This window comes from Ranitomeya imitator, chromosome 1, assembly GCF_032444005.1.
Source record: "Ranitomeya imitator isolate aRanImi1 chromosome 1, aRanImi1.pri, whole genome shotgun sequence".
Taxonomy (NCBI): Eukaryota; Metazoa; Chordata; class Amphibia; order Anura; family Dendrobatidae; genus Ranitomeya; species Ranitomeya imitator.
The window spans coordinates 904,739,767-904,753,643 of NC_091282.1; the positions used below are offsets into that span (position 1 = coordinate 904,739,767).

General features: G+C 40.7%; 1 protein-coding gene across 1 annotated transcript in view; it reads left to right on the forward strand.

Moving 5' to 3' along the window:
* NUP54 (nucleoporin 54) overlaps positions 1-9,553 on the forward strand; it is a 64,836-nt gene extending 55,283 nt beyond the window's left edge. The window contains exons 9-13 of the mRNA XM_069743396.1: positions 488-581; positions 665-772; positions 1,478-1,597; positions 2,062-2,172; positions 8,809-9,553. Coding sequence (XP_069599497.1) covers positions 488-581; positions 665-772; positions 1,478-1,597; positions 2,062-2,172; positions 8,809-8,937 — 562 coding nt within the window. The 3' untranslated portion in view covers positions 8,938-9,553. The remainder of the gene's footprint in view (positions 1-487; positions 582-664; positions 773-1,477; positions 1,598-2,061; positions 2,173-8,808) is intronic.
* Positions 9,554-13,877: the final 4,324 nt, after the last annotated feature.

Genomic DNA, 13,877 nt, shown 5'->3' on the forward strand with positions numbered 1-13,877 from the left:
TATGCCTAGCCACCTTTTGGGATCGACTATTTTATGGATTTGTTTCAATAAAGTTTATTGGATTTTAATACATCAGAATTTTTCCTTTTTCCTGAAACTGGATTACCGAACTCTGAATGATTGTAGTACCAGATGACTGTTACTTTCCATTTCACTGTCCGTTACCTAACTGTTCTGTAACTTGACATCTGCGCTCCTACAGTGTAGGATCTCTACAGTTTATAAAACGTAGTGGAAATAAAAATACCAGGCATTAAAATGCCTATGCATCGGCAGAATGGGAGATCTATATGTTGGTTATAGACAGGACCAATGCCTATAGAAGACATCTGTAGAGCAACAACAATGGTGCTCACTGATTCTAGGCTGTAATGAACAGTTCCTTCTGCTTACTTGGATCAGTAAATTCTACACAGATTTTCATACCTACTAGCAGGGTTAATGAAGCAGTACATTGGATTGCATGTTGTCTTTACTTTTCCACCAGAATGATCCCTGTTGCTATGGTTGGCTTCAAGGAACTTCTTAGAAGGTTAAAAGTGCAAGATCAAATGACAAAGCAGCACCAGTCCAGGCTAGATGTAAGCTTTAGTCCAGTATTTTCATTTATTTTTTTTTCTTGGTGAGATAGTCTGCTCATTCTTTGTTTAATTTCCAATTCTAGATTATATCCGAAGACATAAGTGAGTTACAGAAAAATCAGGCAACCACGATGGCAAAAATCGCACAGTACAAGAGGAAATTAATGGAACTCTCTCACAGAGTCCTTCAGGTACAAATGTGCTCTTGTTTGGGGATGGAGTAGTAGTATGTCAATGAATAGGAGCAATAGTTCTTATTTGTCCCCCCTTCCCCTTTGGCTTTTGGTAGTCCTTGATATTTTGTGAATTTTTATATTACTTGCATCATGTTCAGGTCATTTATGACCTCTCATATGTCACCATATATGGTACATTTTGTCCCTGTTCATACTTTAGAGACAAATTCCAAAATTCCAGCTTATTGAGTCTGATTTGACACACTATAGGCACGATTCAGTAAAGTAGCAACATTTGTATACAACTATTGGCTCCAGTTTTGCCCACCCAACAAATTATTCAAAAGTTACTCTACTTTAGAGGCTTAACTTAAGCCAGAAGTGTACTTTAGTTACTGACTGGAATAACCTTTCTGGTGAGGCGCATGAAGGTGCACGCCAGTGTTAAAATGCAGATAATTCTTTAAATGGTTAATGAATTGGGCACATCTTACCCCACCACGAACTTTCAATAAGGCTGGCATCTTAATAATGAATCGGGCCCTGCTGTGTGGCATCTAGGTTAAATTTTATTTTTCTTGTTGCGGTTTTATTTGCTTGTAAATTATATTCACTACATTTTTTTGGGGAACGGAAGTCAGTTACACATTTACTGATTTGTTGTACTTGAGATTGTGTTTAAAATAGTGATTATATAGACTTACACAAGAATTTTACCAGGTCTTAATAAAGCAAGAAATTCAGCGGAAGGGTGGATTTGCCATTCAAGCGGAGGAGGAACAGCTTCGTGTGCAGCTGGACACTATCCAGTCTGAGCTTAATGCACCCACTCAGTTCAAGGTAATGCTAGTCGTCATATACGTGTGTACATATATAATATTTTTCATTAGGAATCTAATTAACGGTAAACAGGAGAGCAAGTATGAATTTTGTTGTATGTTATGTTATGTTTGTGTGTGTGTGTGTGTAGCCTATTCACTATCCCCATCTATTCCCCAACCCCTGAAGATGGCTGGACCATGATTGTAAATACATCATTGTAAATACACACCTGTACTTTGTATCTCCCCACCTCATTGTAGATTGTAAGCTCTCACGAGCAGGGTCGTCTTATTTTGCTTTAATTATTGTATTGTTAACGTTGTTACTTATGACTTTTGTGTTTTAAACTGTTAAACTGTAAAGCGCTGCGGAATATGTTGGCGCTATATAAATAAAGATTATTATTATTATTATTATTGTATGCCTCTGTCTGTCTCTAGAGGCATTTACAGAATGACTCCATTATTAGTTTTGCTTTTCAGGGTAGGCTTAATGAACTAATGTCCCAAATCAGAATGCAGAATCATTTTGGAGCAGTGCGATCAGAAGAAAAATATTATGTAGATGGAGATCTATTGAGGGAAATTAAACAGGTAAGATTATATGACATTGTTTGCCATTTAGTAGTTTTATATCATACTTGTTTAGACTTTCATCTAAAATTTACAATAGAATCCTCAAGAACATAGGTGACCAACAGTGATAAGTCAAATGGCTAGCTGTTTACAATAGTCATCAAAAATTCATTCAGTGAATAAGACCTCATTTAGACGTGTGATTTTCACGTATGAAAAAAAATGGTATGAGTGTCATCAGTGTTCGGTAAGTGTGTTTACCATCATTGTTTCCTCAGTGATGTTTACGTATGGAGAAATAAATTGCATAGCTTTTTCTATACATTGCTTTATTAATCACGGACAACACACATGGCACATTAATAATAATAATAATAATAATAATAATAATAATTTTATTTATATAGCGCCAACATATTCCGCAGCGCTTTACAAATTATAGAGGGGACTTGTACAGACAATAGACATTACAGCATAACAGAAATACAGTTCAAAACAGATACCAGGAGGAGTGAGGGCCCTGCTCGCAAGCTTACAAACTATGAGGAAAAGGGGAGACACGAGAGGTGGATGGTAACAATTGCTTTAGTTATTCGGACCAGCCATAGTGTAAGGCTCAGGTGTTCATGTAAAGCTGCATGAACCAGTTACCTGCCTAAGTATGTAGCAGTACAGACACAGAGGGCTAATACTGCATAAAGTGTATGAGAACATGATGCGAGGAACCTTTTTTTTTTATTATTATAAATAGGCCACACAGGGATCGTTACGTTAATGCATTGAGGCGGTAGGCCAGTCTGAACAAATGAGTTTTTAGGGCACGCTTAAAACTGTGGGGATTGGGGATTAATCGTATTAACCTAGGTAGTGCATTCCAAAGAATCGGCGCAGCACGTGTAAAGTCTTGGAGACGGGAGTGGGAGGTTCTGATTATTGAGGATGCTAACCTGAGGGCACGGGTAGGGTGGTAGACTGATACCAGGGAGGAGATGTAGGGTGGTGCTGAGCCATGGAGTGCTTTGTGGATGAGGGTAGTAGTTTTGTACTGGATTCTGGAGTGGATGGGTAGCCAGTGTAATGACTGGCACAGGGTAGAGGCATCGGTGTAACGGTTGGTGAGGAATATGATCCTGGCAGCAGCATTCAGGACAGATTGGAGCGGGGAGAGTTTTGCAAGAGGGAGACCGATTAGTAGAGAGTTACAATAGATGGCATTGATACATTGATGACATTGATACATTGATGGCATCCACATGCTGTCCCTGATTTTCATGGACCCACAGACTGATATGAGTGATTATCAGCGATGCAGATAACAAAATGGACATGTCTATGTAATTTTTTAGAAGACACACAGTCCGCAAACAAAAGCCAGCTTGGCTAACACAAGGAAGAACGGTGCTGATCATAAAGGATCCTCACAAAGGAACAGTTCCATGTGCCGCCCAATAACCTGCCTTACAACAACATGGAAACTCCTGTTAGGCATCATAGCCACCAAGCTACCGAACCGTATGAACCAGTACATGAATCCAGCTCAGAAAGGCTTTGGGACAGACACCATAGGCTCTAAGAATCAGCTCCTAGTAGATAGAGCAGTCGCCAAGACTCAAGGTCCAGCAGACCAATCTCCGCACAGCCTGATTGACTAAAGGAAAGCCTATGACTCAAAGCAAACAACACACACATGGATCTGTGAATGCTTGGTTCTCTACAATGTCAACAGGAAATTAAGAACCTTCCGCAGAAACTCAATGGGGCTATGGAGAACAACATTGGAAGTCATCTCAAGACAGCACAAGTGACCATCAAACACGGCATATACCAAGGTGATGCACTGTCCCCATTGCAATTATCTGACTGAGGGTGTTCAATCCTATGCAGAACAGCAGAGTCTGGCTATGGATACAAGTTCAAGAGTGGAAGCACCATCCTCTACATGGATGACATCAAGCTGTATGCGAAAAACGAACAAGATATCAATTCACTGATTCACCTGACAAGGATCTACTGTGAAGACATCGGGATATCCTTCGGGCTAAAGTGCCGCCGGTAGGTAATAAAGAGGGCAAGGTAGTCAAGACTGATAGAGTGGAATTATGAGCAGGGCACATAGCAGAAGTACAGACATGCTACAAGTACCTTGGCATCCCACAGGGAAATGGTAACCATGATGAGGAGGCAAGTAAAACAGCAACATCCAATTACCATCAAAGGGTAAGAGGTCCTGAAGAGCCAGCTCAGTGGGAAGAATAAAATCCGCTCCATCAATACATATGCCCTGCCAGTTATCAGATACCCTGATGGCATAGTGTGCTGGCCAAAAGAAGAGATGGAAGCTACAGATGTGAAGACACGAAAGCTCCTCACAATGCATGGAGGTCTCCATCCCAAGTCTAACACCCAAAGATTGTATACCAATAGAAAGGAGGGTGTTCGAGGTTTGATAAGCATCCAAGCCACCATCAGGGATGAAACAGAGTATTCAGGAATACATCAGAAAAATGGCACCAAAAGATGAGATGCTGAGAGAAAGCCTAAGGCAGCAACAGCAACAGATCTGGAAGGAAGAACAGGAACATGAAGCACCATGGCAAGACAAGCCGCTGCATGGGAAGTACCGTCGACAGATAATGGAGGTGGCTGACATGGAGAAATCCTACCAATGGCTGAAGAAAGCTGTACTCAGAGACAGCACAGAGGCCCTAATCATAGCGGCACAAGAGCAAGCACCAAGTACCAGATCCATAGAAGCAGGAATCTACCACACAAGACATGACCGAAGGTGCAGACTATGCAAAGAAACCTCAGAAACAGTCCATCACATAGTGGCAGAATGCAAAACGCAAGCAGGAACAGCGTATACCAAATTCCACAACCAAGTAGCAGGAATTGTATACAAGAACATCTGCACAGGATATAAGCTAAGTCCTCCTAAGTCCAGGTGGGAAACCCCAGAAAAAGTGGTGGAGAATGAAAGGGCTAAAATCCTGTGGGACTTAAAGACCCAGACGGATAAGCAGGTGTTGGCTAACCAACCAGACATTGTGATAGTAGACAAGGATCAGAAGAAAGCAATGAAAATAGATGTGGCAGTGCCAAGTGACAGCAACATTAGAAAGAAGGAATATGAGAAGTTGGAGAAATACCAGGGCCTCAAAGGAGAACTGGAGAAGATGTGGAAGGTGAAGGCAACAATGATTGCAGTGGTGATAGGAGCACTTGGAGCAGTGACTCCTAAGTTGGAAAAATGGCTACAACAGATCCCAGGAGCAACATCTGAACTCTGTCCAGAAAAGTGCAATGCTGGGAACAGCTAAGATCCTGCGCAGAACCCTCAAACTCTGAGGCCTCTGGTGTAGAGGACCTGAGAATGAGAAAGGACAAAAAAGACCACCCCCATTGTGGGTGAGAAGGAAGTTTTTATAATGTTGTTAAAGAGGACCTGTCACTTGCTCAAAAAAATTAGTTAATTTCCATGTAAAAATCCTTTAGTTAGCCTAATTGTTTTTTTGTTTTTTCCGTTTTGCGCTGCATCACTCCATTGTGGAGATATTCACATTTGTTTCTTCTGGAGCACAGTATGTGAATTCTCTGCTTGCAGACCAACTGAGCATTTCTTCAGTTTTCCCTATGTGTGCATTAATTTGTACCTCCCAGAACCCTGCCAGTCACAGCAGACTGAGGCTGCTAGATCTGTTCTGATTCTCAGCAGTGTATGTGAGGATGTGTGAAAGCTCACACCCCAGAGAAGACAACAAATGCCCAGTTGGTTTGCAATAGAGATTTCACACACTGCTCTAAAATCAACTAATGTGTATATGTCTGCAGTGTAGTGATGCAGTGAAAAACTGAAAGGAGCAGTAGAGAATTGGAGGAACTGAAATATTTTTACAAGTTATTTAACTTAATTTTTTTTGGTTCAAGTGACAGGTTTTCTTTAAAGCATAGAAGGGGAAATATAATTTATGATAGTGATATTTTGTATAAGAAAATGTAGGGATATGATATATTTTTTGATACTTGTATACTCTTGCTTAAAAACAATGAAGAAAATGCCTGCACATCACAGTATAACCCCAATTCAATTGCACTTCATAGACGATGATCAGTGCAGGTTGTAAGTATAAGTGACTGTGACTATATTTTACCTTCTGTTGGTACAAATGAGTTTGTGGCTGAGAGCAGGTTCACACTGCAGATGTGACAGACCTTAAAGACTCTGGAGTCGCCAGTGGGTCATTGAAAGTCTATGCCGACACAAGGGGTAGGACATAACTCCACATAATAGCCAATGGTCCCCAGACTGCTGTTGGGTATGAAATTGGGATGAGATGCTCAAAACCATTATGGCACCTAAAGCTGGTGCAGTCAGCCCTTGGTTCCTCCTTGTGCAAGTCAATGCCCAGGCTCGTGGCCATTGTCTTGGCAGTTTATGGATGTTGAAGACATTAATGCCTTTGACTGGCCTCAAGTTCCCCTGACCTGAATCCAATTGAGAACCTCGAAGACATTATGTATCAGTTTATCTGATGCTAAATAGTGCCACAGACTGTCCAATAGCTCACTGGTGCCCTGATCCATGTCTGGGAGGAAATATCCTTTGACACCAGATATTGCCAGGAGTGCATACAGGCAAATAATGGCCATTCATACTACTGATTCACGTGCTGAGATGTGATGAGGAAATTTATGCTAATTGGATCTGCTCTTTTTCTTTGATATTTGGGGTGATTTAGAATCTGGTCCACATTTGATGATTTTGGTTTCTATTGACTGTTGATATGTTACCTAATCCAAAGTGTGATTTCAGTGTTGCTTTTTTTTGTGAGCAGTGTATTTAATATTAAATAAATCATCCATTCAATGTACCAGACTGATTTGTAGCTTTTTGTTGGATTATAAACACTTTATTGGGTTCAACTAGTCCAGTAAAAGCTTATCCAATCCACACAGGCAAAGAAATCAAACCATTGATGTCCATAAATTGTGTAATAATGAGAAATGACACCGGGAAAAAGTATTGAACACTATTTCTGAAATTTAATTAGTACTTTGTACAAAAGCCTTTGTTTATGATGACAGCTTCAAGACGCCTCCTCGTCGCATGCATTGCTCTGATGTGATTTTTACTATTTTTTTTCACACAAATACTCTTCGATTCATGAAGGTCCTGTGGGCTCCTTCTAAACGTTCTATTAGATTCAGATCAGGTGATTGGCTGGGCCATTAGCAGCTTTGTTTTTTCTAAAAAAACAAAAAACAAAAAAAAAAAAAAACCAAGAGTTTCCTTGGCTGTGTTGCTGAAATGTGCACCCTTTTTTCATCTTGATCCTCCTGGTAGATAGCAGAATATTTTTATCAAGACTGTCTTTGTACATTTGTCCATTCATCCTTCCTTAAATTATATGAAATTTGCCAGTGCCATATAGTGAAAAACAGCCCTACACCATGATTTTTTCACCGCTAGACTTCACTGTGGGTATGATGTTAACATGGTGGGCATACAAAGAGTTAAATTTTGGTCTCATCTGTCTATACTATGTTCTCCTTGTATTTCACAGGCTTGTCTAAATGTTAAGCAAACTTTAAGCACTCTTGAACTTGCTTTTTGTTCAGAAATGAAGTCTTGCTTGGTGAGTGTGCATATACAGGCCTTGGAGTTTGAGTGAAATACTTATTGAAACACTTGTACCTGCTGATTCCAGTTATTTCTGTAGCTCTCTACAGGTGGTCCTTGGCTCTTGGACAACTCTTTTGATTCTTTTCAATTCCCTTTCTGAAAACTTTTGCCTGGTCATGGCTGCTTTATTGTGAAATGATGTTCTTTCCACTTCCAGATTATGGCCCCAACAGTGCTCACTACTGGAACCTTCAGTAGTTTAGAAATTCTTCTGTAACCAATCCCATCAGTGTGTTTTGCAAGAACAAGGATGTGAAGGTCTTGAGACAGCTCATTGGTTTTACACATCATGAAATATTTTGGCAACTTAATAGAGACATATTTTTATAGGCCATCAGTTGAACCAGCTGATATTTCTTTTCACTCAGTGGCAGGATTGCTCTCTACTGATAGATTTCAGATGGTGTCATGACTTTTCATGGCTTTTTGCACCTCTATTTCGTTATGTGTTCAATATTTTTTCCCTGTGCAATTTCTCATTATTACACATAATGTATGGACACCTATGGTTTGATTTCTGTGCCTGTGTGGATTGGATGGGTTGTTACAGACAACTGGTGAGAATTTCATGTCAATAACACCATTAGAAATATATTGTTCACCCACAGAAAAAAAATGTTATTACACTAATAATTTTTCTTCTATGGTGCCTATGTGGTGATTGTAGTGTAAATAATAAATAACGAGTTTCATGTAAAGCAGCATGATTCGGTCACCAGCCAGTTGACTGGCCATATAGTAGGGATGGACTGCATTAGCAATGTACCTAATTACTATTGTATGGCAACTTCATCCCATCAGTCCTATCTAGACCCTGCCCTGTTCTTTCAGGCAGACCCAGAATCTAATATTGTCGTCTACCTTGCACATCTGTCTTTTTAGTTTTCATTGGATCCTTTTCTCTTTAGTTTTATCCTGTGAGATTACTACTCCCAAATGCGTTTAGATATTTTTTTTTTCTATCCACTTAGCACTTAAAGCAACAACAAGAAGGACTGAGCCATTTAATCGGCATAATAAAGGATGACTTGGAAGACATCAAGCTGATTGAGCAAGGACTGAGTGATAACGTCCATATACGTGGAGGAATGTTCAGTTGATGCAATAAACTTTTTTTCTTGCGGACATTCATTGTACTAAAAGTATCATTTCATTTTCAGGAACAATAAGCCTTTGAACAGGTTTGGGTCCCCTTTTGACAATAAATAAATTGTATTCTGGACAGTGCAAAATAGATTCTCTTCCAAATTTTGCCATGTATTTTGACAAGTGACTGGTAATGATAAAAAGTTATTCTTTTAAAAATGTGAGTCCAGAAATCTAAATATCGCCTGATTTGGTACCACAATTGTAACATTCAGAAATTGACGGGTATCAGATGCCATCTTGGGCTTTGTAGTCAGTGTTGTTAGGACTATTATACATCAACACTGATTTTTTTTTTTTAATGCTTTTATTTAATATGGGGTCTTATTGGAAATATATTGTGAATAAATTTCTTACAGATTATGTATTTTTTTATAATTTCAGTCTGTAAATACCCTGGTTACTTATGCTGGCAAACATTTTCTAATGGAAAGTACCCCGCTAAAACAGAAGCTTTCCACGAAAATGTTAAACCTAGTACTTCCTGACTTATTTCCCCCTGTGTAGTAAACAATTTCCCAAACCAAGTGTGTATTCCCCCTGTGTAGTAAACGATTTCCCACAGCCCAAGTGTGTATTCACTCCTTTTTTTTGCTATCTCATGATAGATTGCTAGGTGCATATCTGTGAAAAAATATAATACAGCAGATAGTTTTAATAAAGTATTAATCATTTAACAGAAATCATAGGGTTATGAACAAAAGAAAAATCTCAATCAATAATTGGTGTGATCACACTTTACCTTCAAAACCGCATCAATTCTTCTTTGTAGGATTGTAGTCAGGTGTATGAGTAACCAGTTATACCAAACCGATGATGATCATTTTCATATGTGGTTTGTAATATCTGCAAGCAACAGTTAAGCATGGTGGAAGTTCCTAGTAAGTAGTTGGGAATCTGGTCAGTATTCATTGTGTCCTCAGTGCTGAGAAATATTGGCAGATGCTTATCCATAATGCAATCCCTTCAGAGAGGTGCCTGATTAGCTCCAAACTTATTCTGTAAAAGGAGAGCAACTATCATCATACAGTGATAAGGAAAAAGAGGAGTCCTTGAAGTGATGGTATTGCTGCCCCGCAGAGTCCTAATCTCAAGGTCATGGAGTCTGTGGGATTGCACGAAGAAATAGAATGATTTGCACACGCCTACATCCGCAGATCTGTAGTTGGTTCTTCACTGCAAGTGTTCCTAAAAGAATTATGTTAATGCTGTTTTGAAGACTAAAGGTACCGTCACACTAGACGATATTGCTAGCGATCCGCGACATTGCAGCGTCCTGGCTAGCGATATTGTCCAGTGTGACACGCAGCAGTGATCAGGCCCCTGCTGTGCTGTCGCTGGTCGGGGAAGAAAGTCCAGAACTTTGTTTCGTCGCTGGACTCCCCGCAGACATCGCTGAATCGGCGTGTGTGACACCGATTCAGCGATGTCTTAGCTGGTAACCAGGGTAAACATCAGGTTACTAAGCGCAGGGCCGCGCTTAGTAACCCGATGTTTACCCTGGTTACCATCGTTAAAGTAAAAAAAAACAACCGCTACATACTTACCTACCGCCGTCTGTCCCCGGCGCTGGGCTTCTCTGCTCTGGCTGTGAGCACAGCGGCCAGAAAGCAGAGCGGTGACGTCACCGCTCTGCTTTCCGGCTGCCCGGCGCTCACAGCCAGAGCAGAGAAGCACAGCGCCGGGGACAGACGGCGGTAGGTAAGTAGCGTTTGTTTTTTTTACTTTAACGATGGTAACCAGGGTAAATATCGGGTAACTAAGCGCGGCCCTGCGCTTAGTTACCCGATGTTTACCCTGGTTACCGGCATCGTTGGTCGCTGGAGAGCGGTCTGTGTGACAGCTCTCCAGCGACCAAACAGTGACGCTGCAGCGATCCGGATCGTTGTCGGTATCGCTGCAGCGTCGCTTAGTGTGACGGTACCTTAAGGGTGGTCTCCGCAAATATTGCTTTAGATTTCTCATTTGTTCATTCACTCTACATTATGTTAATTGATAACAAACTATTATCCCTTTTATTTTTAAAAGTATGTCCTTACTGTGCAAAAGTTTTAGGCAGGTGTGGGAAAAAGGCTGCACTGTATATTTAATTGTAACAGCAAAAGTAATTTGGCTTATAGGGGTTTCCCACGAACAAAAGTTGATCAATGGATCCTGGAATAATAATGATGATTTCCACAATTGGATGTGTTTAAATTTTTTTCTGTGCTGAGATAATCTTATAAATGTGCCCCTGCTGTGTACTGTGTAATGGCCCTGTCTGACCGTACAGGAACATGGTCTGATCATACCACAGCTCCTGGGCAGGGGAGGAAGCAAAAGAGAGGATACAGATATTACAGACTGGTATCACAACTGATTCTTTCAAGTAAAATGTTTAAAAACAGGCAGGGAAATGTTTTTCATCACTAAAAGAATCAGCTGCAATCCCATGCTGTAATGTCTGTATACTCCTTTGTGTCTTCACACTCAATCAATCACTCCAACCTCTTCACCATGGCCAAGACCAAAGAGCTGTCTAAGGACACCAGGGACAAAATTGTAGACCTGCACAAGGCTGGGATGGGCTACAGGACAATGGCCAAGCAGCTTGGTGAGAAACCAACAACTGTTGGCACAATTATTAGAAAATGGAAAAAACACGAGATGACTGTCCATCTTCCTCGGTCTGGGGCTCCATGCAAGATCTTGCCTTGTGAGGGTAAGGTTGATTCTGAGAAAGGTGAGGAATCAGCCCAGGACTACATGGGTGACCTGGTAAATGACCTGTAGAGAGTGGAGACTGCAGTCTCAATGATTACTGTTAGTAACACACTAGGCCATCGTGGATTGAAGTCCTACAGAGCACGCAAGGTTCCCCCTGCTCACGCCAGCACATGTCCAGGCTAAGTTTAAGTTTGCCATTGACCATCTAGATGATTCAGAGGAGGCATGGGAGAAGGTCAGATGAGACCTAAATAGAACTTTTTTGGTATCAACTCCACTTGCCATGGTTGGAGGAAGAAGGATGACTACAACCCCAAGAACAGCGTCCCATCTGTGAAACATGGTGGGGGAAACCTCATACTGTGGAGGATGGGGTGCTTTTCTGCAAAGGGGACAGGAAGACTGCACCATATTGAAGGGAGGATGGATGGGGTCATGTATAGTGAGATTTTGGCCAACAAACTCCTTCCCTCAGTAAGAGCATTGGAGATGGGTTGTGGCTTGGTCTTCCAGTATGACAATGATTTGAAACACTGCTGACTTTGGATAACTAAGGAGTGGCTCCTTAAGAAGCAGTTCAAGGTCATGGAGTTGTCTAGCCATTCCTGAACCCAATAGAAAATCTTTGGAGGGAGCTGAAACTCAATGTTGCCCAGTGACAGCCCAAAAACCTGAAAGATGTGGAGAAGATCTGTATGGAGGAGTGGGCCAAAAATCCTAATGCAGTGTGTGCAAACTTGGTCAAGAACTGCAAGAAATGTCCGATATCTGTAATTGGAAACAAAGGTTTCTGTACCAAATAATAAGTTCTGTTTTTTTATTGTATCAAATAATTTCATGCAATAAAATGCAAATTAATTATGTAAACATACAATGTGATTTTTTTTTTTTTTTTTTAATCTGTCTCTTACAGTTGAAGTGTTCCTACATTCTCTATTCTTTGTAGGTGGGAAAACTTGCAAAATACTTATTTTCCCCATTGTACATGCCATATATATCCATATATGTGTATGTATTGCTCTTCAAGGATTTATATATCCATTATGTGGCCTGCCCCGGATTGTTTAAGGAACATCCATAGTAATTAAGTGCCTAAAATCAATCAGATGTATAAACAATGGTATTGCTATGTGTTGTACTGAGGAGCTTTCTGATTTGAGAAATCTGTCCAAACCAACTGTGAAGTCTAAGTGACCAGCTATAACACCAATGAGGCATCAGACTATGTAAACTTACAGGAGGATTGCCCGAGGTTGAATTATATAGCACTAAACAAATCACATTTATAATGTGCCTTTGTAAGCCCAGCACAAAATCTGTGCAGTGGAATCTTCTTGAAATGGGGTTGCCATGGTTGAGCTGTTGCATACAGGTTTAAGATCACCAAGCTCAATGACAAGTATCAGTTAAAATGGTGAAAAGCACCACAACACTGGTCTACAGGGCATTAAATATGTGATCGCTGAAGTGATGTACAAATCTGGGTTTGGTGGATGCATGTACAGGGTGGGCCATTTGTATGGATACACCTAAATAAAATGGGAATAGTTGGTGATATCAACTTCCTGTTTGTGGCACAATAGTATATGGGAGGAGGGAAACTCTTGCAGATGGGTGGTGACCATGGTGGCCATTTTGAAGTTGGCCATTTTGAAGTCAACCATTTTGGATCCAACTTTATTTTTTCCAATGGGAAGAGCGTCATGTGACACATCAAACTTATTGAGAATTTCACAAGAAAAACAATGGTGTTCTTGGTTTTAACATAACTTTATTTCATGAATTATTTACAAATTTATGACCACTTATAAAATGTGTTCAAAGTGCTGCCTATTGTGTTGGATTGTCAATGCAACCCTCTTCTCCCACTCTTGACACACTGATAGCAACACAGCAGAAGAAGTGCTAGCACAGGCTTCCTGTATCCGTTGTTTCAGATGCTGCACATCTCGTATCTTCACAGCATAGACGATTGCCTTCAGATGACCCCAAACATAAAAGTCTAGGGGAGTCAGATCGGGAGACCTTGGTGACCATTCAAATGGCCCATGGCGACCAATCCACTTTCCAGGAAACTGTTCATGTAGGAATGCTCGGACCTGACACCCATAATGTGTGGTGTGCAATTCGGTAAGCGCTATAGCTTGCTGACTAAGCAGGGACCCAAGGAAATTTGCTCATCTCTACT